Source organism: Leptinotarsa decemlineata, unplaced genomic scaffold, assembly GCF_025532065.1.
Source record: "Leptinotarsa decemlineata unplaced genomic scaffold, Ldec_3_MD MMD2_P_RNA_scaffold_14, whole genome shotgun sequence".
Taxonomy (NCBI): Eukaryota; Metazoa; Arthropoda; class Insecta; order Coleoptera; family Chrysomelidae; genus Leptinotarsa; species Leptinotarsa decemlineata.
This window is the reverse complement of record NW_027412528.1, coordinates 3,254,659-3,282,582: the sequence shown is the minus strand read 5'-3', so window position 1 is coordinate 3,282,582 and position 27,924 is coordinate 3,254,659. Positions and strand designations below refer to the sequence as shown.

General features: G+C 31.8%; 1 protein-coding gene across 1 annotated transcript in view; it reads left to right on the top strand.

Annotated features, from left to right (window-relative positions):
• The first annotated feature begins 13,027 nt into the window (after positions 1 to 13,027).
• Positions 13,028 to 27,924, top strand: part of Esyt2 (Extended synaptotagmin-like protein 2) — a 125,874-nt gene continuing 110,977 nt past the window's right edge. The window contains exons 1-2 of the mRNA XM_074176858.1: positions 13,028 to 13,316; positions 20,133 to 20,330. Of these exons, the coding sequence (XP_074032959.1) occupies positions 13,218 to 13,316; positions 20,133 to 20,330 (297 nt within the window). The 5' untranslated portion in view covers positions 13,028 to 13,217. The remainder of the gene's footprint in view (positions 13,317 to 20,132; positions 20,331 to 27,924) is intronic.

Genomic DNA, 27,924 nt, shown 5'->3' with positions numbered 1-27,924 from the left:
ATATTCTGTCAAAATAATTTCATATTGAAAAAATCGAATTCAATCATAATAAAAATCTGTGAAAATCTCAACATGAGACCGCCCGTCGAAGGGGTCAAATGGGGTTATGAATACAAAAATAAATCGAAACTCATAGAAGGAAAAATCCTGTCACAACAATTTCATGCTGGAAAAATCCAATTCGATCATAATAACAATCTGTGAAAATCACAACATGAGACCGCCCGTCGAAGGGGGTCAAATGGGGTTATGAATACAAAAAGAAATCGAAACTCATAGAAGGAAAAATCCTGTCACAACAATTTCATGCTGGAAAAATCCAATTCGATCTTAATAACAATCTGTGGAAATCACAACATGAGACCGCCCGTCGAAGGGGGTCAAATGGGGTTATGAATACAAAAATAAATCGAAACTCATAGAAGGAAAAATCCTGTCACAACAATTTCATACTGGAAAAATCGAATTCGATCATAATAACAATCTGTGGAAATCACAACATGAGACCGCCCGTCGAAAGTGGTCAAATGGGGTTATAAATACAAAAATAAATCGAAACTCATAGAAGGAAAAATCCTGTCACAACAATTTTATGCTAGAAAAATAAATTTCTATCATGATAACAATCTATGGAAATCACAACATGAGACCGTCCGTCGAAGGGGGTCAAATGGAGTTATGAATGAAAAATAAATCGAAACTCATATAAGGAAAAATCCTATCACAACAATTTCATACTGGAAAAATCGAATTCGATCATAATAATAATCTGTGAGAATCATAACATGAGACCGTCCGTCGAAAGGGGTCAAATGGGGTCATGAATACAAAAATAAATAGAAACTCATAGAAGAAAAAATCCTTTCACAATAATTTCACGTAGGAAAAATTGAATTCGATCATAATAATCATCTGTGAGAATCACAAGATGAGATAGGCCGTCGAAGGGGATGAAATGGGGATATAAATGATATTGTATTGTACTATTACAAGAACAGAGGTATCTGATAGATTTTACCATATTGCCTCTATTCAATTTTTACTGTTTTGAATAATATAAAATGATACTGCGAAGCAATCATCAAAATTACTACTTTTTATTTTCTGTCATACAACTGACTTTTTACCAACCATACAATTTTACCAACTGTACAACACAAAACTAAACTACAATCAGTAGATAACGACAGTATGATTCAGAAATTATTATTTCAGCTTTCTATTTTAACACCTTCTCTTAATAATTACTGAATCATTGGGTCAAATTAACAATATAAAAGTAATTCAACAAAAGGACAAATACATAAAGTTATTCCGGAATACCACACATCAATGTATTCTTGAATCTTTGAAATTTGTTTACATCCAAAGGTTTTGTGAATATATCAGCAGTTTGCATGCCAGTTGAACAATACAAAATACTTATTAAACCTTCTTTGATTTTCTCATTTATGAAAAGGAACCTAATAACGTCTATGTACTTAGAACGTTTATTGCACTGAATATTTTCAATTATTTTTATAGCACTTTGATTATCCACGTTCAATTTTATTCTCACTTCAACATTTGTGAGTTCTTCAATTAAATGTTTCAAATATACCAGTTCCTTGACACACTCTGCAGCAGCAATGTATTCTGCTTCAGTACTGGATAGTGATACTATTGGCTGTTTTCTTGAACACCAAGAAATAGGGCCATCACAAAACGTGATTACATAGCCTGAGGTGCTTTTTCGTGTTTCAGTGTCACCCGCAAAGTCACTGTCACTGTAAGCAGTTATTTCATTTATTCCATATGTTGCGCAATATGCAATACCTAGATTTTTTGTTCCTTTCAGGTATCGGAGCACTCTCTTCATATTGGATATATCTTTATTTGTTGGATTTTCCATTCTTCTACTTCCATATCCCACAGCATATGAGATGTCAGGACGAGTTTTGTTTGAAAGGTAAAGCAAACTTCCTATTAAGTTTCGGTAGGGAAAGTTTGTGTTAAATACACTTTCGTCTTTTGTATCAGTCGCTAGAGGTGTTTTAGCCGGTTTCGCATTTTCCATATCAAATGATTTCAAAACATTATTTACATAATTTTCTTGACTTATGATTATTGAATCTGCTTTCTTTTCAATTTCTAGACCAAGAAAGAATTTCGGATTATCTTCTGAAACAGTTTCGAATTTTTTGTCTAAGTTTTTCAAGAGATCATTCATTTCTTCTTCATTCTGTCCGATCAATATTCCATCGTCCACGTATATGGCAAGCATAAGTGAACCGGTATCATTTAAAAATATGCAGTTCTCACTTTTGAGAATGCGAAGCCCGTTTAGTCTCAAAAAATTGGTAAAAGTTTTATTCCACTCTAAAGGGGCCTGTTTTTAGGCTACAAAGGGATTTTTTGAGTTTGCATACCTTGTTTTCTTCGGAATAGCCTTCTGGTATCTTCATATAGATCTCTTCAGACAATTCTCCATAGAGAAATGCAGTGTTTTTACATCAAATTTTTTGATAATATAGTTGTTGTGAGCTGCTAATGCAAATAAAATTCTCAAAGAGCTCATATTTACCACGGGACTGAATGTTTCTTTGTAATCCAGACCATATTTTTGCTCACAGCCTCGTACAACAAGTCTCGCTTTGTATCTTTCATTTTTTTTTACTTTGAAAACCCATTTACTCGACAAAATCTTCTTATCTTTCACTTCATGTTCATTCACGAACACCCATGTGTTGTTTTTCTTTAGTGATTCTTTTTCGTCTTCTATTGCTTTCAACCATTTGTCTTTTTCTTCACTATTTATTGCTTCTTCATAAGTTAAAAGTACATAATCATCGTATTTTTTTGGTGCTCTTACATCTCTTCCTCTGACAGTTGTTTGGCCTTCTCTGAATCTTAACATTTCATTGTTTTCATAAAATTCTTCTTCAGTCTTTGTTTCTTCTCTATTTTCTGGGTCCGATTCGTTTTCTGATTCCAAATCGTTATTCTCATTTACTGGTATTTCTGGATCTGTCAGTTTCTTACATTCATCATCTACCCATTCTATATTTATTTTTGATACATCCTTTTTATCCAGTAAGTTGCTATCAATCTTGTCTTCAAAAATAACATCTCTATGTATAATTATTTTACCTTTTTCATTGTCCCACAAACGGTATCCTGTTGGGGAATATCCAATGAAAATATATTGTTTACTCCTTGCGTCCAGTTTCTTTAAATAACCAAGTACCTTTGCATGTGCTTTACACCCAAATAAGTGCAGATCTGACAAATTTGGTACTTTATTTTCAGCTGGTGTTACATTTATCGTTTCAGTTGGACATCTATTCAGCAGATAAACAACAAATCTTACAGCTTCGCCCCAAAAACCTTTATCAAGACCAGAGTCAAAGATTAACGCTCTCGCCTTTTCCATAATTGTTCTATTTAATATCTCTGCTTTTCCATTCAGCTGAGGAGAGTGGGGTATTGTGGTGTCCATGATGATTCCCTTACATTTGTACCAATTTTTGAGGTCTGAGTCAAGATATTCACCTCCATTATCACTTCTTATTTTTGATACTTTAAGATTATGGTAAGCTTCTACTTCAAGTACATATTGTTTCAGATAATCTGAAACTTCACACTTATTTTTCAATAAGTAAACCATAGTGAAGTGGGTAAAGTCATCTAAGAAGGTTAAAATGTACCTTTTATTATCCCAAGTAACAGGATCAATAGGTCCACACAAATCCGTATGAATTATTTCAAGTGGTCTCATTGCTCTTGATCTGATTTTGTTGAATGGAAGTCGTGTTTGTTTTGCTTCCAAACATGTTTTACATAGTTTGCCTATTTTTTCACAGTCTGCTTTACTAATATTTATCCCTGTAGAAAGATCCAAAAGTTTTTTTAATATTAATAATACTTAAATGACCCAATTTTCGGTGCCATAGTTCAGCATTTTCTTCTTTCTCAGTAAATAAACTTTCTGAATTATTGTCCAAATTCACTACGTAAAGTCCATTTTGTTTTTCTGTCCTTCAAGAATTTTTTTGTTGTTTTTTATTATGGTTACTTTTTCCTTTTCGAATATTACTTTTCCTTCCTTTTCAGTGATTGCGTTGACTGAAATAAGGTTTTTACTTAGTTCTGGGATGTAAAGAACATCATTTAAAACACAGTCATTTCCTTCAATGGAGCCAATACCAAAACTTTTCATATCTTCACCTTTTTTAGCAACTAATATTTTGGATGTAATTTCTTCCAAATCATTGAATATTTTTATATCATTACATATGTGACTTGACGACCCTGAATCTACCACAAAATTTTTCAATGTTTCTTTTGTTTTTATTTCGCCTTCTGTCAAAAATTCAACTTTTCTGTCATCTTTCCTTTTTCGAAAAAAAACAATCTTCTTCAACATGATTGGTTTTTTTACAGATGGAACAGTTCCTCCGCTGATTTTCAGTATTTTTCGTGCACGATTTTGCAAAGTGCCCAAAATTATTACATTTATAACATTTCACCTTTTCTGTGGTTCTTGTTCTGGAATTGTGTGATTTATATCCTCCTTTCTTTTCTTCATAGGTTTTGAACGCAACTGCCCCTTCTTCTTCGTTATTTTTACTTCTGGCTTCTTCAGCAATCAGTCTTGATGTTAGTTTTGTGAGTGTTCTATCTGAGCTTGGAGAAGAGTCCCAAGCAGTGTTGAAATATTTGAAACGTTCTGGTAGCGTTGATAAAATTTTAGACATTATCATTTCATCGTCAATGTTTTGTTTCAAATTCTTGAGTCGGTATGCCAAGTTTTCAATTTTGCTTATATGAAGTGAAATGTCTGAACCCTTTGTATAGGAGAAGTTGAAGAATTCTCGTAGAAGGGTGCATTTCCGATCTTCTGAGTCCTTTTCATAGATGTTGTGTAGTTTTTGATACATTTCATATGATGTTTTGCAGTTTAATATATGCATTAATATTTTTTTATCGACTGTTGTGATTATTACTCTTTGACCTTTGGCGTCCTTTTTCATCCAATCAGCTTTTTTTCTGCATCGGTAATATTCTCTGCCAATAATTCTCCATTAACTATTTCCCAAATGCCTTGTGACTTGAAGATTACTGTAGTTTGAAATTTCCATAATTGAAATGATTCACCATCACTCAGTTTTTCAATCGATGACAACTCTTCCATTGTCGTGTTGTTGGCGGCCATTTTTCGATATTATAGTTCTTACTTTTTGTCGTTTTTTACGTTTTAGTTTTTCAGATCGCTTCCACTATTTACTTTTGGAGCATCTGGGCCCATAACCTGATAGATTTTACTATATTGCCTCTATTCTATTTTTACTGTTTTGAATAATATAAAATGATACTGCGAAGCAATCATCAAAATTACTACTTTTTATTTTCTGTCATACAACTGACTTTTTACCAACCATACAATTTTACCAACTATACAACACAAAACTAAACTACAATCAGTAGATAACGACAGTATGATTCAGAAATTATCATTTCAGCTTTCTATTTTAACAGTATCTAGGAAAAAATGTTTCAAATAAAAATTGTAGAGAAGAAAATTTAAAACAAGTTTCATTCTTAGAATTATTTGTCTATCGTGTGAATTAATTGAGATATGGGCACTATTTCTTGTCCCATGAGATACGCGTCCTACCTTATATCGCGTTAATCGAATGCAAATTTTATTGGCTTTCTACCAGCGATCAACTTATAGAAGATACTTGCCGTGCGTTTGCCTGAGAGAGCTTTGTTGGAATATACATATTTGAATTTATTCTTGTTCACGCTGTTTTTATAGATTTTATTTTCTGTGTTTCAAATTTTAATTTTTGGTTCTTTACTCTTTTATTATGAAGAAACGTTACCTTCCCGTTGAAAAGGCTTTCGAAGCTATATCAATAGCCTTAAAAGACAAAATTCCTTCATATAACCTAAATATAGTTGAAAAAGATATTTGTCGAGAAATTGCTAATTCTCTGAAAGGAACATCATTTGGCGTTTGTAGTCGAATTCAGAGAATTGTAAATGATAATAACAATTTCAGAAATTATTTTATGAGGAATTTTATGAATTCTCATATTCCCACCACGAAAGTTTGTAGTACCTTGAATGAAGATAATTTGAAGAAAATGCTATTTTCAATGAACATTGATCCAGTTGAATTGTGTAGTTCATATCGAAGTGATGTTTCTGTTTATGCTATACTATGTAAAAAATTTGGTATGAAAAAATCGATCAAAAATAGAAAAAGAATTAATTACATGTGGAAAATATTTTTTTTTAAATTTTGGATGAAAATTGCGGTAATTGTAGTAGGTATAATGGACGATAATCAATTTAATGATGTTTCGATTGAATACTGTTCTACTCCAAAGAAAGAACTGAAATATTCAGTAGATTGTACCGTCGAAGGGGAAATCAAGGTACCGATTACAAAATGTGACATTGTTGAACAGAGTCAGCGTTCAGAAATGGAAAACTCGGGAAGTTCAGAGAATTGTACCGAGGTAATGCCCGGAGCAAAAGCTATAGATGGAAATCATTAAAACGTTTCACCGGAAAATTTTGAAATTCCAGAAGAACTATTTAATTTATCCAGTCCCAGGAACTGCTCTGAAATTTTACCCATAAGTTCAATTAATATCATCGGGAAATCGGTTAAAACGGCTTATAAAAGCTGCAATTTTCTAGAAGGAGTATTTGTGGTTGAGGAAAAAATTTGAAAAAGATATTTACCGATGGAAGATTAGATGTAAAATATTATCCATATGTATTTCGAAATCGAATTGCTAAATATATGAACAATGTTTGCATTATAGCTAGGGTGACCATAATTTTTGAACAGAAATAAGTACACTTAGGATTTGTAAAATAAAGGTTTGTTTTTTATAAATCTGTGGTTTCAACAAAATATATAAAGACCTGTTACCTTTCGTATTATTATTTTGTTCATTTGGTGCGTGATATTTTGGAGATAATATAGCGTTCAAATACATTAAATATCTCAAGAAAAATAATATCATTAACGTATATGGTATTTGTAAACATAATAATTATGGATGTAAAAAATTCAGATTGAATATTATTGATAGAACTGTTCAAGTGTTTAGTACATCTTCAAATTACAACCATCCATTTCATTTAACCAATCACGTGAAAGGGGTGGAAAGACGATTGATAAAGAAGAGATTATTGAATGAAAAGTCATTCTCTTACAAAAAAAAACCTTTCTGAAAGCTAACGAAAATATTTTAAATAAAGGTGAAAATCTGCAACAAATCAAATCTGATTCAACCTTGAGCAAGATAAGGTCCCAAGCAATGGCACATTTGGATCGTGACTAAGACGATCTCTTTGATTTAATATTAATGCAGAATGATCACCCAGAGTATATTAAAGAGATTTGTCTCCCGTTCACCGTAAAAATTTATGGGGTTGAACAGTTGAGTGTTTTGAAAGCACAAAATAAAAAATCGTTATGAATCATTTATTTTGATGCAACAGGGGGAGTTGTAAGGACCAACATCAAATTCTAAAACGGTTTATTTCTATACAGCGGTAATCAAGATTGAGAAACCTAAAAGAATATATCCCATATTTTCTATGATTTCTTCAACACACGATTCAAATTCTATTTTCAAATTGTTGAATGACTTCAGATATTTTTGCGAAGACAACAGGTACTGGTCAGCACTTTCAGGTGTTGTAACAGACTTTTCATTCGCTAATATACATGCAATTTGTAAAGCATTCAACAGATGTACTTTGAAAGAGTATCTACATAAATGCTATGTGTTAATAGAAAAAAGTTTTACCAATCTGGAAAATCATTGCTTGGTGGGAATCTACCTATGCTGTTCTCATTTCATGGAAATGGTTTCCAAGGATGTGAATGACCTATGCATAAATATAGACCAAAGAAATATTTTAAAAGATATTATCGCATCTGCCATTTTAATCAAAGAAATTGATAAATTTGACACATTCGTCGAAAATATTTTCATACTTTTGGACTATGAATACCGCAACGAAAAAACAGAATGTGCTTTTAGGAAACTGACACAACTGGCTAGAGAAAAAGTTGAATACGCAGTAGAAACATTTCAAGAGACATTAAAAGACGACGGCTTTAGAATATGCCGAAAAAAAAAATAAAAATGAAAGTATTTACAGTTCTAGTCCTTTTTATATTAGATTTTTGAAAAAAATCGATACAATTCATGTCGAAGAAACACTATTTAAAGAGAAAAACATTTATTATAATAAAGAATTTTTCAATATAATTATCACCAAATATTTGCCATTTTGTCCTTTATGGAGTGGATTATTATTGTTTGATAGGAAATCAGTCAGTAATTCAATTGTGGAAAATTATTTTGGGACACTGAAGTATAAAAAACTCGAATCTCAAAAAAATTTAAAGTGCTCGCAATTCATTAGGAAGTTGAGAGAGGACATTTTATCATTGAAAATTGAATGCGATTTAGGAATTGATTAGTCTCGATTAACGAAATACAAGGATTGGGCTCAAGAGAAAGGATCTCGAGAGAGTTGGATGCGTAAATCTAAAAAAAGGAGTACTACTCACTTTGATGCTAGATTTTTAAGAAATCAGACTATTAGTCAAAGTAATGAACAGAGTGTATTATTTCCGGAAGATGATCAAGAATTAGCTCAGTGTGCATACTGAGGCCACGGAATGCTTGAGGAAAAAACTTCTTGGGTGAAATGCGATCAATGTGAGCGTTGGATTCATCAATTATGTGATAACTAAGAAGGAAACCGGTCATATTCTTCAATAAATTTCATATGTAAAATATGTGAGCTCAATATTTCATTAAATAAAGAAGAAAATATTCCTGAAAATTTGTATACAAAGTGTGAAAAATTTTTGAGAAACCTATCTTTGTCGGAAGTTCAGATGAAACAACTGGAAAAATGACACGAACTCAGAGATTATGTCCACAATAGTTTGAAGAACGAAAAATACGATTAACCGCTTCCAATTTCGGTCGAATTTGCAAACTAAGAAATATTTCATCAAACCCAAATATGATATCAGACATAAAATCTGGAAAACAAATAAATACAGAGGCAACAAAACACGGCATTGAATATGAACAAAAGGCAATTGCTCTTTATATAAAAGAGACCAACTCGACATATCTACCATCTGGACTCATTATCCATAGACAATATCCGTTTATAGCTGGTTCTCCAGACGGGCTTATTGATACAGATGGTATTATAGAAGTGAAGTGTCCCTATAATTCGCGAAATTTTGACCCTTATATCCATAAATTTGATTTTTTGGAAAATAATACATCTATAAAGTCTGAGCATAACTACCACTATCAAATTCAAGGTCTTCTGGAAATAACAGATAGATCATGGTTTGATTTGGTAATCTTCACTTTCACTAAAATAAAAATCGTGAGAGTTTATAGATCAACACTCTTCTGGGAAATGATGTTTTTAAAGTTGAAGGATTTTTATTATTTTCATATGTTACCTCAACTGGTATTGCCGGAAAGGAATATATCACCCGCCGAGAAGAAATGGACTACCACGAAACTAGTTAGTTTCTTGGAAACGGACTTGTATCCGATATAAATTATAAACAACTTGGCGACAATCGTGGCTACATAGTAACATCTATTTCGAAAATTGATTTTTCAATAAAAGAGACATTAGTAGAAGACTATTTAACTCTTAACGGAAGAAAATGGCTAAGTAGTTTCATAGTGGATCATTGTTTGCATATTTTTAATTCGGAACAGAGATACCAGATAATTTCAGTAGCCAAATCGTCAATAATTTTTGGTGAAGAAGTACTGACAAAAAAATTTGTAGACTCTGTAAATTTTCATAAAAATACAGATATATTTCCAGTTGCGAATCACCAACACTTTATTTTATTGAAAGTATCTTTTTCCGAAAAATTAATAACTGTCATAGATCCGTTGGGAAAGGAAATATTACTTGGAGACGAATTGTTAGAACGATTTAAATATTTTCTTAGATTAAAACCACTAGAAAGTCAAAATTGGACTTATAATACATTGGTACATGTGATACAAAAGGACAGCTTCAATTGTGGTGTATATGTCATATATTTTTTCATGAAAAATGCGAAGCAAAAAAGTTTATTAGAATATTTTGATGCTTCAGTATTCCGCAATGATCTGAAACTGCTTCTACTGAAAAATAGTAAACAAATGCACAATATCTGTCTTTTCTGTGGACAAAACGTTAGCGACATACAGTTTTCATTCAAGTGTAGAACTTGTCTGAGATATATACATAAAAAATGCCTTTTAACAATTTTTGACATAAATTATGGATTGAAAATCACAAAGAAAACAATAGATGGAATGTGTGAACTGTGTAGATTATATTGATTCAAACTTTTTGAAACTGAATTTTTTTTTGAACTCATTAGGTCTACTATTTCACGAATCAAAGAAACAAGACTTCTGTCAAAAAAAAATTCAAATAATATCTGATCAATGATTCATTTCATTTCAGTATTTGACAACCCTCCATCTGTTGCATTCAATAACATGTTTTTATTTTTATTTGGTTTTTCTAACTCTAAATTTTATTGATAGAATTTTTCTTTTTCTCAAGTCTTTATGTAACCCCCTTCGAAGCCCGGAATAATGTTCTGCTTCTCACAGTATAATACCATTATTGAATTCAATTTTTGTAATGCATATAGAGTTATGGTTACAAGATCTTTCCTTCCGGGATTTTCAAATTATTATTGAATTTATATCTTCACTTGACCAATTTGAACGACCGATCTCATCTTGTGATTTTCACAGAATTATTGTAACTTCTATGAGTTTCGATTTATTTTTCATTCATAACCCCATTTGACCCCCTTCGACGGGCGGTCTCATGTTGTGATTTTCACAGATTGTTATTATGATCGAATTCGATTTTTTCAGCATGAAATTTTTGTGACAGGATTTTTCCTTCTATGAGTTTCGATTTATTTTTGTATTCATAACCCCATTTGACCCCCTTCGACGGGCGGTCTCATGTTGTGATTTCCACAGATTGTTATTATGATAGAAATCGATTTTTCCAGCATGAAATTGTTGCGACAGGATTTTTCCTTCTATGAGTTTCGATTTATTTTTCATTCATAACCCCACTTGATCCCCTTCGACGGGCGGTCTCATGTTATGATTCTCACAGATTGTTATTATGATCGAATTCGATTTTTTCAGCATGAAATTTTTGTGACAGGAGTTTTCCTTCTATGAGTTTCGATTTATTTTTGTATTCATAACCCCATTTGACCCCCTTCGACGGGCGGTCTCATGTTGTGATTTCCACAGATTGTTATTATGATCGAATTCGATTTTTCTAGTATGAAATTGTTGCGACAGGATTTTTCCTTTTATGAGTTTCGATTTATTTTTGTATTCATAACCCCATTTGACCCCTTCGACGGGCGGTCTCATGTTGAGATTTTCACCGATTGTTATTATGATCGAATTCGATTTTTCTAGTATGAAATTGTTGTGACAGGATTTTTCCTTCTATGAGTTTCGATTTATTTTTGTATTCATAACCCCATTTGACCCCCTTCGACGGGCGGTCTCATGTTGTGATTTGCACAGATTGTTATCATGATCGAATTGGATTTTTCCAGCATGAAATTGTTGTGACAGGATTTTTCCTTCTATGAGTTTTGATTTATTTTTGTATTCATAACCCCATTTGACCCCCTTCGACGAGCGGTCTCATGTTGTGATTTGCACAGATTGTTATCATGATCGAATTGGATTTTTCCAGCATGAAATTGTTGTGACAGGATTTTTCCTTCTATGAGTTTCGATTTATTTTTGTATTCATTACCCCATTTGACCCTCTTCGACGGGCGGTCTCATGTTGTGATTTTCACAGATTGTTATTATGATCGAATTGGATTTGTCCAGCATGAAATTGTTGCGACAGGATTTTTCCTTTTATGAGTTTCGATTCATTTTTGTATTCATAACCCCATTTGACCCCTTCGACGGGCGGTCTCATGTTGAGATTTTCACCGATTGTTATTATGATTGAATTCGATTTTTTCAATATGAAAATATTTTGACAGGATATTTCCTTCCATGAGTTTCAAATTATTTTTGTATTTGTATCCCTGAGCGGTTTTATCTTTTGTTCCTTAAAGTATAATATCATTTTCAAAATCGATTTTTCTAACATAAAATCATGGTGAGAGGATTTTTCCTTTTATGATTTTCGATTCAGTTTTGAATTTTATCCCCATTTTACAGGCTTTTTTCTTCTAGGAGTTTCGATTACTTTTTATAGGTATGTCTCCATGTGACCCCCTTCAATTATTTCACTATTTGAGCCCTTCTAACTGCTGGTCTCATCTACTACGTCTGATAACAAAACATGTTTTCAGTGATAGATAATTTCTTACAAATGTACTCATCCCCTATTTATACTTTTTTTTTATTCTGCTTTTTTAGTAGGCACATTCGTTCAGCGATAATAATAGAGCTTCTAATCATTTTTCACCTTTTTAATGTTTATTTCTCCGTAATAATTTTTCGGTACGTCTATGTGCGCTCGGGTGTTTTCGGGATGTTGGCTGCTACCTTTTAGCTGCCAAGTTCACACTGATATAAATGATATGGTTCCTTGTATTTTGGAGCCTGTAACCAAATTCTTAGATTGGTGCCTGAATTTTGCCCCCAATTTTTCACAGTGATATAAAACACGTTTTTAATTTTCATCTTATTTATAATTGTTTTTCTCGCATACACAACAAACAGTACCTAGTTAGGTTTTCTATTAAATCAACATTTCAGATTTCAAACGGAGCTGAGATCTGATACGTACTTTGCATAGACAACCAACATCACAATAGTGGGAACGGCAAAGTGTAGTGCAGCGCATGTCGTCTACTGTATATCGGAATAATCCAATAAACAAAAACAAGGTTTCTGTTACTCATAACGAAATTAGTCAGCAGTTCAATTTAGATATTTATAGTTTGAAAGCGTGACATCATCCCATGTTTGTTTTGCTTTGTCTCACACACAAATACATATCCACGATCGCTTGAATTCATGAACTAACTCGTTCATTGAATTTACTGCCTGTTTTTAAGCTTATAAATACATTTCATAGGTTATGTTCGGAACATAAAACATAGTTTTAGATTAGACGGTTCTTTTTAGTTGAAGATGAGTATGGAAAAGAAAATCGACGAGAGTGGAACAATGGAACGAAAATCGTCCGCAGAGACCAGCATTATCAACATCATTTTGAGTACTTTGAAAAAAGTAAGTAACTTCAGAATATGCTTGAGATATGTAGGGGTTTACATTACATTCAATAAAACTTCGATTAAACACGATGTACCGAAGAACACTAGACACCTCCTCTGTTAAATTTGAATCTAGGGGAGAGTGGGACATGTTTTACATGTATTACTTTTACCCTGATTACCATATAAAAGTAATCACAAGTAAATTCACTCCCGGTCGGCGTCTTTGTTGTATCGGGTCAAGATTTAATTTTTTGCTGGCGTGTGGCGAAGCAGGTGGGTGTCGGCTAAGAGCTATTGTGCACCTCTGCACGAGGTTTGATCAAAAAATATGTGACCATGATCTGACTTCATCTTTGCTATGAGGAGCAATAAATGTCTCATATGATTGTGAACTGTTTAGGAATTGATAAAAATTAAGTTAAGGTGGTGAAATAATAGTTATTTATTATACAAGGAAAAAAATTATTAGATTTTAGCTCGAGGTTGTGTTGTCTCCCGACGCGAAACGGAGGGAGACAAAAAACCGAGAGCTGAATTCTAATATTTTTCCCGTGTATAATACACAATTTTTTTCTGTGACGGGAAAAACGACGATTTAATATTGAAAAATTAAATTTCTACCTTTACTTATGTGTGTGTATATGTATATGTGAAAAAATACTCACTTTTTTCACGGGTTCCCGGGAAAAAAGTAATTTCATGAAAAGTGACATTTTGTTACCTGTCATCAGAGATAAAATTTCAAACTTTTTTCCCATCACAGAAAAAACATATTTTTTGTCAAGTAAGATTAAAATTTAGCTCAAAAATGCTATTCTAAAGGTTTTTGCAGAAAGATGAGTTTATGATTTTTTTTAAACATTTGTTTTCAAATTTCTGTTGGCAAATTTCAAGGTATAATAAATTCTTACCCTTGTGAAAAGAGAAAATAAATAATCCAATAAAAAATTATCACAAGGGTGAGAAATGTTGATTTTTGAAAACATTGTTTTGATTGACTATGCAATCAGTGGCAGTGGAAATTATTTCTCTAGATGAATGATACTTTGTAAAAATGAATCTGGAGGCATATATAAACTTCCAAAACATTTGGCTTCTGTATTACTGTAAGTATGCCTTGAAATAACTATATACATTTTGGTAAATAACATTAAAAAAGTCACTATCGTCGTTGTTTTTTTTTTCAGTTAATCTTTTTAATTTTTTACAGATTCTTTCAGGGATTTCAAATCGATTTATATTATATTAGAAAATGGAAGTTCGAACTGATAAAATACATAAAAACATTTCTGAAGTAATTACAGAAAGTAAAGACATTTCGAAATTCAACAAACATTTACATGTTGAAATTATAAAGTGGCTGTCATATGTAGGTGCTTTCAAAATGTGTTCCTTTTCAGGTAGATTCATTCATTAAAAAGTAGGCATACGAGTAGGTAATATGTTGGAGTATGAAATGGTTGTAATTTAGAAGTAACTTTTAGTTTACGCTTGAGGAAGCTATTGTATAGCGAAACACGTGTCGCGGTTTTTGTAAAACCCTTTATAGTGAAAATCATTCAATAAACTGTATTTAGTTTCAATATGGATTTTCATCAAGTATCGGCTAGTTCTACTCTATTGTGTCTATTTTATGTCTATTTTATATAACACCTTACAGACAGATCTCTAAACCCTTCTTGAAAGAATATGACTCAATACGCTTGTCGAGTATTTCTCAATGATTGAATAATTTTTGAGGCCATCGTGGTTCTATTTTCATGTTATCTATTCAAGCGAATTTTCAATATCTAGCATTTTCCTATATCTGGTGTTATTCTAATTGCTTATAAGTTTAGTAACAGATAACGTACAGACTCAATTTTTTTTTGATAATTTATTATATTGGAAGTTCCCACAATTCAATGTTAATGATGAGAAGTAGAAAGACAAAAACCTTTTTTCTCAAAAACTGATCTTTCCTTAAAATATTCACTTTTAAATTTCATTTTTATATAAATTGTGAACCATCGAAAGGGTTTGAATGACAGTACTAAAAAATTTTTGTTGTGATTGCGGAACATTTTCAGATATGTTTCTAATGGAATTCAAAATGATTTGATTATCGTCCAGCCTGCGACATTTCTACATGGTCTTCATTAGTTTTCAGTATAGATATATCTAAGACCTTGATATACTATTCAATTAATGTTATAGTGCAGTAACAATTGTCAAAAACCTGAAATTCCGAAATTTTTCTGATTGATTCAGCCGTTACTTGATGCAGATCTTATATATATTTCATAAACTACACCTTACAATTTGATCTTCACATACTTTATTTTCACAGGCAGCTTTTTTGTAGTGAATGACATGCTGAAGGTTGATTAATTTTTATATACTTCACATAATCATAAGTGAGAGAAACCTACTTCTTTGATCAGAATTAACTAGAGCATCTACTCAACTTTTATATACCTTCTATATATTATATCAAATTTATATCAATAATACAATGTCGGTTTCTAAGAAAACAAGTTCTGTAATGGTGATCTGTTTAAATCCAATTGGTCATTCAGTAAAATGTTTGAATTTTTAAGTTTATCAATTTCCATTGCTTCCAAATGATTTAGCTTCAAACCTTCATTTTGTATGTGTCAAATTTCAAAATATCCGTTGAAGATAGGATTTTAAAGATGATTTGAATATGTTGAACTTGTTTTCTCATTTACATAGCTCATATGATGTTTTTGGATGCGATTCCCTAATGTTCTTCCAGTTTGACCAATATATACCGTAGGACAACTTTCACAATTCAATTTATATATGTTGGGAAAGTTTGTTAAAAATAATAAAAACAAAATATCCAAATTCGAGAAATCAGGAACATATAAATTGTGGAACTTGCCCTAAGGTATATATTAGTCAAACTGGCAGACCATTCAGGAATTGCATCCAATAATAATAATAATAATATTAATATATTTCAGAGAATGCTCTACATTTCATAAAGAAAACATCAAACATAAAGTGTAACAAAGTTACACAATTTCTACATAAAGGTTTATAACTTATCTAGATATTCCTGAAGTGAATAAGGTTCTAACTTGATCAAAAGCTCTTTGACACCTGTTTTGAATTTTTTCAGGCTCTCTAACATTTCAAGTATCTGGTAATTTATTGAAAAACCTTATAGACGCATAGGATAGATGCCTCTTTGACACTGTCAATTTGTGAATTGGAAAAGATATATTCATATTGCGCTTAGGATAATTAGGTCTTGGTCTAGCTTCCAAAAATCTACTTTTATTTTTAAATAGGTATACTACACTCTCATAGATATAGATTGCATATACTGTCAAGATATTATTTGCCTTGAAGATTCCCCGGCATGACTGACGAAAGTTCAGCTTGAAAATAACTCTCATAACTCTTTTTGGAATATATCAGAGGTATTACTGCTGCTTCCCCAGAATTTATACCAAATTTAAGTAAAGATTCAAAATTCGCAGAATATATAATTTTTAGTGATTTTGCATTGAGGTAGGAGCCAATAACTCTGATACTGTAACATATTTGATTCAATTTTTTTTCCAAATTTCTAATATGCTTATACCAATGCAAGTGTTTGTTAACATATATACCAAGAAATTTTGTTGAGTTCTGAACTGCAAGTTCATTGTTTGACAGATTAATTGTTCTTGGTATTTCAATTATGTGCTGTGCCGTTCTAAATAAAATAACATTTGTTTTCTCATCATTCAGAATCAAATTGTTCTTTGAGGACCAGTGGTTTGCTCTGTCACAGAGGTTACTCGACTCTAATTAAGTTTAGATACTTGTGACTTGACACTAACCGATTTGTATCATCAGCATAATTGGTGATTTGAGAAGTTTTACTGTCATTATTTAGGATTTCTAAAATATTGTTCATGAAAATAATAAAAAGCATGGGACCGGTTACACTTCCCTGTGGGATGTCCACGGTATTTTTTCGTGCCTCTGATTTGTTTTATAATTTTAGTTTTTTGCAGAGGGTTTGACAAATATAATTCAAACCACTTCCAGATATTTCCTCTAATTTCATATCTATCTAGTTTTGCCGATAAATATTTATGATTTAAGCAATCATAGGCTTTTGATAGGTACAAGAAAATACCTAGGACTGTTTCATTATTTTCAAATGACTGAATAATTTTCTCAGTGAACTGAATTATTGCTGTTCCTACTAATATTTCTTTTATATATCCATGTTGAGAATAACTTAATTATCACACATGGCCATCTCAGAAAATTTTGAGAAAGATGATAAAACGCATATCGGTCGAAAATTCTCAATTAACTCACAATCTCCTTTCTTATAGATGGGTGTTATCAAAGCAACTTCCAATTGTTCGGGAAATATTCTATGTTAAAATAATTATTAATTGTATGGCAAATAATACTAGCAACATTATCAATACATAATTTCACCAAACTAACTGATATTTCGTCATCACCACAAGTATATTTGTTTTCAATTTTCTGTGCCAAATTCTTTATTTCATCTTCGGTTACAGGTTCAAGAAACATTTATTGTGAAGTTACAAGTGAATTCAGTTTTATTTAGTTTCTCAAGTAGTTCAGGTATAATGTTCAATAAAAATTAATTATATCGATTGGCTGTGTTTATTGGATTCCCTTCAAATAGTGGGTTTGTAGCTTTATATTTGCCTAGTATATCTTTATGAATACTCCACATACATTTCATTTTATTATCAAATGTTGTGATTTTTTTGGTAGAAATCTTCCCTTTTCTTTTTCAGCAATTAATTCTACTCCTTTTTTTTTGTTGCACTGTGAGCTCCTCTCAAATCCGTGTAGAATCTTGATATAGTAAGCAAATTATGTAGCCTATTTTTGCATTCTTCAATTTCCCGATCTCTGACGAAATTTTTTTTTCTTTCCTGAATAAACCTCTTAGGGAAACTTTCATGGAATATTCTCAGGAATGTGTTTATGAAATGGTTCCATTGTTTATTTACTTCATTTTCGTTAATGTTATATATATCCAACCAGTTTTGTTCTTTTAAGCTTTCGATAAATGTGTTTTTATTTTTCTTAGAGAATATTTTCATGAATTTTTTGTTTTCACCTGGAAATTCATTCACTAGAAAACTAATTTTTTGTGCAGTGTGATCAGATATTGAAGTCTGCAAAATGTGTGTGGTATAGTCATCTTTTAGATTAGTAAAAATATTATCAATACATTTTTTTGGAGTTGTAATTTGGGTATACTCATTGATGGTGACAATAAATGAGTAGGAGTTAAGTAGAAGGTTCCAAGAACATCATATGATCTATGTGAATGAAAAAATATGGTTAACACATTTGAATAATCTTTCAGAAGAAAATCATATCATTCACGGAGATTTTGAAATTTTACACACAGAAAATAAAGGTTTGAAGCTAAATTATTTGGAAACAATGGAAATTAATAAACTTAAGAATTCAAACATTCCACTGAATGATCAATTGGATTTAAATAGATCACCATTACTGAACTTGTTTTCTTAGAAACCGACATTGTTTTGATCGAAGAAGTACCTAAGTAGGTATCTTTCACTCATGATTACATGGTTTAGAGTATATAACAGAATTAACTTTTAGTATGTTATTCACTATGAAAAAGCTACGGTGATAGGGAAACTTGTGATATATTTTCTGAAAATAAAGTTTGAAGATCAAATCGTAAGGTGTAATTTATGAAATTTTCAGATGTTTTAACTGTTGTGTAATGTAGGCAGTGTTGCCAATGACTTGGTAAGTACCAGGATCGTGAGTAATTAGAGGTTCTTTCTGGTAATTTTGTAACAAAGTATAATTGTATTTACCGGGTATTGGATGTCACGGTGGGGCGAGAGTAATGACGGAAATTGTGATTGCTAACAATTAAATATAAAACCCAGTCATAATGATCTTCTGAGAACGCTAACTTTGTTAGCGAAACGCGCGTCGAGAGACCGTAATTTTTGTTCTGGTGTTGGAAAAGTGTTTTCAATACATTCATTTCCCGCCAGAGGTTCCAGTACGAACTGTCAAGCCTAAAACCCGGTCACTACTTAACCCTTATCAAATCTGATCATTCGCTATAATGTGATATTTTGAATTGGAGTCAAAAGCATATCGCTTACTCGCACAATTTATATCAAATTATTTTGGCAGTAGGTAGAGCATATTCATTGTATTTTTATATATTCTCATCACTACATAGTTTGAAGGATATAAATATATTCATTTGCTGCTGCATGTATCAATAGCCAAGTTTAGCTATTCACTCCTTTTTGTCTTTTGAAATTTAAATTAACAATTTTCCCAAATTGAGCTTTAAATAGTAAAAGCATAGATATGAAATTGACTTTGAAGCAACACATTTCTTGTTTTCAACATACCTACACTTTTATCTGAGATTGCCAATTTTTTGAAAATGTTGGATCCTTTCAAAAAGCGGGTAATTTTAGACTCACTTGTGGATAATTTGACGATTCATCATTGGCAGCACTAAATTTATGTTTTTGCCATGTCTGAAATATTTGTTTTGAATCGAAATTACGAGTACGAGGGGGAAAAACACATCTGATTGATTTTGACCAATAAAATCCAAAATATTTCAGCCAGTTCGTGAGTTGAGATGTCTTCATAATAAACCAAAGTAAATATTACGAGATTAGTTTTAGTCTTAGTCTTAGTGCTGTTCATATTAGGTCTAAAGAGATGAAGATTAATTTCAATATCCAAATGTTTTCTCACCAGATTCAATTTTAAAAATACATATTATTTATATCATTTTCATATTTGTGTATTTTTTCAGGCTTCTGTAGTGGGAGTAGTTTATCTAGCTGGATATATGCAATGGTCGGTAGCGTGGTTCATCGGCCCCGTTGTCTTGTTCGTCTTGAGAGACCAATGGAAGAAATCAAGTGATAAAAGAAGAACTCTAGCTAAATTAACCGCTGTTTCCAGTGAAAAAGAAGTTGTGCTGGCTAGACTGAACGATTTACCAGCTTGGGTGAGTGTTGTGTATATTTTTGTCTTTGTATTTTTTTCAATGACATTTATTGTGAACATGATATATTGGCAATCTATATACACTGAAGAAAACTCATCAGTTGTTTTATCAAATCTTTTTGAGTTAATGAACTAGAAAACTCCAACAGAAACATTTTTTTCACATACCAAAACCCTCAACACTCTTCTTTACTCACTTTACTGCATAGTTCATATGATGATGCCAACTTGGTTGGTAAAAACCATACTAGTTCTAGTTGGTGTATGCCAAAAACTAATTCAATTTTTTTATAATAATAATAGTCTTTATTTCAAAAATATGCCGACTATTACAGCTTGTACACAGACAACATAGAATTAAATAATGTCAACAAATAAAGAAAAAGACTACATATACTCATAAATATATACGTTTCTATAATTCGGTTGGTCTAAATAGTCACTAACGCTATATGGTTCTAAATATATTAAAAAAATATATATTTCTTTCGTAGATACCTTTATGCTCCTCAAATCGTTGATTCGATTAGGCAATTTATTGTACAGATTCATTGACGTATTGAGGAGTTTTTTCTGTTATGGTTAACCTATGTATAGGGAGCATGAAATTATTTCTTCTGGTTCCATAGGAATGTTGATTAATATTGTTAAAGAACAGATGCCTATTTTTTAATACAAACATTAAGCATTCATAAATATAAAGAGCATATAACGTCATTATCCCATTATTCTTGAAGACAAATGTACACGTTTGACTATACTTCAAATTACTCACCACTCTGATTGCTCTTTTCTGAATAACCAATATGATTCCATATTCAACTACAGACTTGAAATTGGCAAAATATAAAATTTTTACCGATTCTTTGTTGAGATATTTGTGAACCACCCTTAGTCCATACAAAATTTTGCTCAATTTATTAGCTGTATAATCAGTCTGTTTGTTCCATTTCAAGAATTCATCAATATGAAGTCTTAGAAATTTGGTGTCTTCTGAATATTTTATAGTAATGTTTTCAGTATTCAAATTATGAGGTCGTTCTATCTGTAATTGGTTAGTTCTAAATAGTATAAGATTAGTTTTAGATTCATTCAGAATTAATCTATTCCTAGTGAACCATTCTTTTGTATCATTAAACATTTCCATACCTGAATAACTTTTTTTGAGATCAATTGCCCTAACACCAAACTGATATTTTTGCACTCGACGCGCGTTTCGCCAATAAAGTTAGCATCCTCAGGAGAAGAAAATTGATACCTAATCTTCTCCTGAGGATGCTAACTTTGTTGGCGAAACGCGCGTCGAGTGCAAAAATATCAGTTTGGTGTTAGGGCAATTGATCTCGAAAAAAGTTATTCAACTTTCACATCAAAGGTTCCAATCTCATCATTATTTCCATACCTATTTTTACTACTTCAGGATATGTTTCACGGCCTACTAATAAATTAGTGTCATCAGCAAAGACTGTAATTGAATTATGTGTGTTTGAATGATAACATAATCGTTTATGTAGATAATAAATAACAAGGGACCCGCAATGCTTCCTTGGGGTATTCCTACTTTCACTGCCGCATTCTCAGATTTGTATGTTCGACCATGTTTGTTAATAGTTACTATTTGTTGGCGATCTGTTAGGTAAGATTCAATCTACTTCAGTTTCTCTTATATCATATAGTTCTAGTTTTTTTATAAGCAGTGATTCAAGCAGTCAAATGCCTTTGACAGATCCAAGAACATACCCCAAGTGCTAATTATTTTTTTTTCATTAAGTTTTTTATTATTTGAGTAAATTGAAATATTGCACTCACTCTCTCGTAAGTATCCGTGTTGGTTATTGATAATTATATTACATTTATATAGAAAATTTGTAATGTTATTACACATTATAGGTCGATGGTTTTCCATAAGTTCAGCATCCCCCTTTTTTTAAACAGGTTTCACTAGGGATAGTTTCAGTATTGAAGGGAAGACGCCAAATTTCATGGAGTTATTTATGATATATGATATAATTTCACTTATGCTTAGTATACTTCTTTTCATCAAAGAAGTATACATCACTAGAGTAATTATTTTTAACTTTATGTGATAGTTCTATCACCTCTTGAGGAGATATTGGCTTTGCCAACATTGACTCAAAATTATATTTTATTGAACATTCGAAATGAATATTTGGGAGAAATGTAAAAGTTCAAATTGTGATTTCCAATGCTCTGTAGCGCATATAAAACCACAATTCGGATTATCTCTTAGAAAACATTCAATTTTTTCAACACTGTTTCCCAATGATTGCATATTTTGATGACTTATCCTAGAGAAATTATTTTTTTTATCTACTATTATAATTCTTTAATGCCTGCTCATTTACTTTAAAGAAAAAAGTTTTCAGGAGATTCTTTTTGCTGATATTCATTGTATCTTCTAAAATCAAACCTGCGAAAACCAACTCCTTTGGGCCATAGAGAAGGTTTGTACAATTCCCCTTTATATGCGAAATCAGTTCCTATCTTAAAACATTTTTATTTGGAATATTCGATTGTAGTTCTTTCACAAAAAAGTTGAAGTCTGTTTTTTAAAATAATTTGTAATGTGTTTATCTTGTACTTCTGATAACACCCTGTATATATACATACATGCTCTTTGTTGTACTCCCACAAAGCCATAGTTGTTTCCATCTTCAGCCTGTCCTAATTGTCTGGTTGCTGTTTTCTCAAATTTCCTCCATCTTTTTGACTTCACTTCTGTGAATCCCTCTTCATTTTCCAGTTCTGATTTTTCTGATTCAGAGGACTCGTTGTTTATTATATTTTCTTTGAACGACTCGGTATTATTCTTGCCTGTCCAAACAAAAGGTTTTTGTTGGCTAGCACTTTACGGGTTTTTATTCTTCGGTGAGAACCATTTTTTGTTTCAATAGTTATTTTGGCTTCTTGGGAATTTATACTCATATTTGTTTTAGGTTTTTTGTTCCGCTCCGTGAGGTTATTGACTTTTTCCTCCAACATCAATTTATTTTCAAGTAAAATTTTATATTTTTCATCCTTTTCGGATAATATTTTCATGAGCAACTCATTTTCTTTTTTCAACCATTCTATGTACTTATCTTTGTTACTCTCATGGGTATCAGTAAGCTTTTCATCTACTACTATATAGCCATTTATCTTTGATTTGTCTAACATATCAGCTTCACAACATAAGATTCTTGTTTCATCTATTATTTTTCTATTTTTTTTTTCTCTCTAGACAACTTCTATGGTATGCTTTTCCGCATTTAACACACACCGTTGTCGACACTTGTCCTGTTTTACACCATTCGAACATTTTATCTCCTTTTTTATCTAGGAGCTCTTTACTACCACTTCCACTATCCACCATTTTGGAATTTTTTATGCCTATTGAGTTAGTAGCCAGAATGACCCATAATTCACACGCAACCAATCATTGTTGACCAGATTTTACTCACCACTCCTAAGCCAATCACAGATAAGCAAACTCATTACATTAAAGTTGTGTTTCTCGCAAGTTAGCCTTGAAAATGTCCTTCCTCAAAATAAATTGTCAATCATCAAACTTATTCTGAAGAAAGATTGGTTGGGTTACAGGATCGATCATTTCTTAGAAAAACATTGGTTTCGAACATTTCTTCTTCACGGCTCTGTAACAAAATTTAAATTATAATCGTATAAGTTTTGTGGGAAGTATGTTTATGAAAATTCATTATTACAGAGCCCTGAGGAAGACTAATTAAATTCGAAACGTTGGCAAGAAAACAATTGTTTTTTAAAGAAAAAATTGATCCCGTTACCCAACCAACCTTTCTCCAGAAAAAAGCATTGGATTACTAAACTAGTTAACTTTATCAAACTTATTCACTGAACTGACATTTCGTTTTCAAACATATATTTTTTAACGAAAAACAGGAATAAAAATATGTATTAAGAAAGTGAAAACAAGTGTATGCGTGTAAGTGTAAATGAGAGTAATTAAAGTTCAAATAGATTTATATCACACCAACTTGTAAGCTACTTCTTGTAGTAGTTTTTAAAACGTTGGCTTTGGGTGCCAGTAGTCTTGATTCAACCTCCGGCTAAGGTCAAATGTTTTTTTCTCGCAATTTTCTATCGACTTGGAATTGAATGAAATGAAAATAGAAAATATCTTACAAACTTTTTTGTACGTCGCTTCTTGTTTTCAAATTAAAGATACTACTCTGCTTCGGGATATCCTTGACAAATAATTCTTATTTAAAAATATTCTTGTTTAAGTCACAGATAAAGTATAGTTAACCACTCGCGAGAAATTTCCAACGCGAATTCTTATTTCCATTCAAATCCTAAATATTTATAAATTATTTTCTGTAAATATTGTTTTAAGTAAGTAAAAGGTGAAACTGGACCTCGGCCGCGAAAGCCTTAACCATTCCGTTATACAATTGTTAATTAACCAATGTTTTCCGACCTCCGTTTTTTACAAAAGGCAACATAAAAGTTCAAATAGTAGGATTTAAAAATTGTTGCTTCTTGGAGCCCTTCTTATTTGTATCTTGGAGAATTCGTGTATTGAAAACTCAAAAAAAATATTATTTTGGAAATAAATATGTGATATTGAAAATTTGTTTTCCATAAATGTTATATTATTACCATTTTCGCAACTAACAAGGGCGGTAATTCACTTAAGGTAAAACTCTTATACGTTATTTGTCGATAAATTTTTCATAAACAGACAACAGATATTATTCTCATAATGCCATCCATGTCCAGTTATGCGAAACAAAATTCAAACATTTACGTACCTGTATTTCAGACGTCTTCTATTAAGTCTATTTCACTACAGAAATGACTAAATCATATCCCGAAGAAATCTTCGGGATCTTCGTACCTGTATTTCAGACGTCTTCTACTAAGTCTATTTCACTACATGATTCCCACTGATTACCAATATTCAGGCAACACTTTCGGAAGAGCTATCCAACAAGTATACACCCGGATGAGGCAAATACCGTACTTTGGGAGTCGGCCATATATTATTATGGTGGATGACTTATTGCTGCGTTTTCTGTGGAGGACCCATATATAGCAGGATGTATTCAGTGTGACCCACTTGAAAGTGAGACACCTCCCCTCCTATTTCGAAGAACTTTATTTTCAATTGTAGAATATTTTTATAGGTTGAAATACAAGGAATCGTATCAGCGAATTTTTTAGGAAAAATTTAAAATCACCATTGGACTGGGTACCCTCTCCAAATTTCATAAAAAAATATTCAACATTAATAATTCTGTGGTCGAATCAACATTCACATTGCATCATGATAGAATGTTAACTGCACACCTCTTAAATTGTTTTTAAATCTTGGTTAACAATATAAGTTTGAAAATGTCCGTATAGGACGAAACTGCAGTAACGTTAGTTACAAATAAAAGTGGTAAAAAACATATAAATTTTTATTTATCTTTTCATTATGATTTCATACCACGTAGTAACGGCTACATCCATCAATTTATTGAATCTTGGTTAGTTGGCCGTGTAACACCGTGCGGATATGCAAAATAGCTCTTTTCATTTGGCACTGGATTATTATTGCTGCTGTAAAAAACTATATCAAAACAGTAACGTCAGATTATGCCCGATTAGTAAGAAAAATATTTTGTAAAGCGGTAGGAATTAGTGATTTATCATAGGAAAACTAAGTATGCGAGATAAAATTGAACTTGCGCCTTGTTGGAGATAATGCTCTTTCGGTAAGAGAAGCTGCCAGAAAATTTCCTCACACACAGCCTAATAAACTTTCAGTGAGCAACAATGCGGTGAACCGTATAAATTCTGTTTTTAACGAAAGAGGTTGTGTATCGAGGCATATGCTCAGAAACAAACCACAACGTGAGAATAGAAATGGTGTGCGAATATTGCAATATTTCTGTAATAATCCTCATTGAAGTTTGCGAACGGGTTTGAACTTAAATATCACGAGATGCCTTGTAAACAATAAAATGAAACCATTCAAGCCATAAATTGTACACACTCTGGAATCGGGAGCTGATAAAAGAAGGTTATAATTCTGTTTGTGGACTCAAGGAGAATATTTGATTGATTGTATAAACTTCTTCAAAACAATTTTGTTTAGAGATGAAGGTACGTTCACTACAAATGGAATAGTCTCGTCCCAGAATTCAAGGTTCTAGTCTGCGGATAATTCTAATTGGGTTATGAAAGCAAAAAGGCAATATTCCCATAAAATAAATGTGTGGTGTGGAATAATCCGTGATAAGGTTATCGGTCCGTTTTTCTTCGAAAGTAACCTGAATGGAATTATATTTTTAGACTTTTTGAGAAATGAGTTTTGGGACGCAATACATAACTTACCAGTGCAGGATCGCCTGAATTCGAAGTTTCAATTAGATGGGTCTTCTGTACATAATGCAGTTATTGTAAGAGAAGATATCATCGGACAATTCCTGTTATAGTATAATAATGCCTAACAAAAATCAGTAGTGATTGGGTATCTGTGAGAATTATAGTTGAGATTTTTTGAGTTCTGTAGTACTCATCATTGCCAGAATATGTATCAGATTATCACAAATGTTTGTGATATGGTATTTAGTCAGGTAGATGCCTCTTTCGAAGTTAGCAGCCTCAGGTTATGTCTCTGCACAAAGTTTGTAACATTAGACCTTCTAATGAAAAGTTTCCACCCCAAATGTTTCCAAAATGGATGGAAATATCAATAATCGTCTAGATCCGTAACTGTAGATTTTCAGGAAAACACATGTTTACGCCCACGCGACATTTGTAGCAACATGCCCCTCACGCCACCACCAGTTCCATCTTAAAATTTATTATGAAGGTTATCATATGAAATATGATGAGACGTTTTTGCTGCTTTTTTGCGATTAACATGGCTACCCACTGGTGTGTCTTTGCCAAGGCTTGTGGAAAATATTTAGTCTATCAACAAGTTCAAAAACATGAAAAATAGAGACAAAGGTCCTAAAAATATAAGGATAGCTCATTCGATTCGGAATCACCTCTGGAAAAATGTTTTTGAAGGATTTTGGTGCAGGTAAAAAATTGCAATTGTTATTAACAAAATAAGATTTAAAAAAATGGTATTTAGTATTTCGTTAATAACTCAAAAAATATTAATATTTAAGCAATTTTGAAAAAAGCTCGTTAAAGAGGAGGAAATTTCCGATTAAAAAGTCCTGACTCCCGAAACTCTATCTCCATTATTTATAATTTTAATTTGACGTTGAAAATAGGGTTCCGCGTGGCTCTTACGGCATAAGCGCGCTACCGCTAAAGAGAGTTTATCAAAAGAAATAATTTTTTTTAACATAAAATGTCATTTTAAAAATTTAAAAAAAATCTAGTATCTTTTTAACACTTGAATGAATCGAGTCCCGTAGAAAAAAAATTTATCACCATTTTTCAAAAAGTTATTCAAATAATGGGATAAAAAGTATAAATAATTGGCCTATAAATTTTAAACTGCGTGGATCCCTTTTGATATATATACTTCATACAATACTGCGATAATAAAAATTTATTAATTTGTTAATTATGGTTTTTTATAACTATTGCAAAATGAAATATTTGAA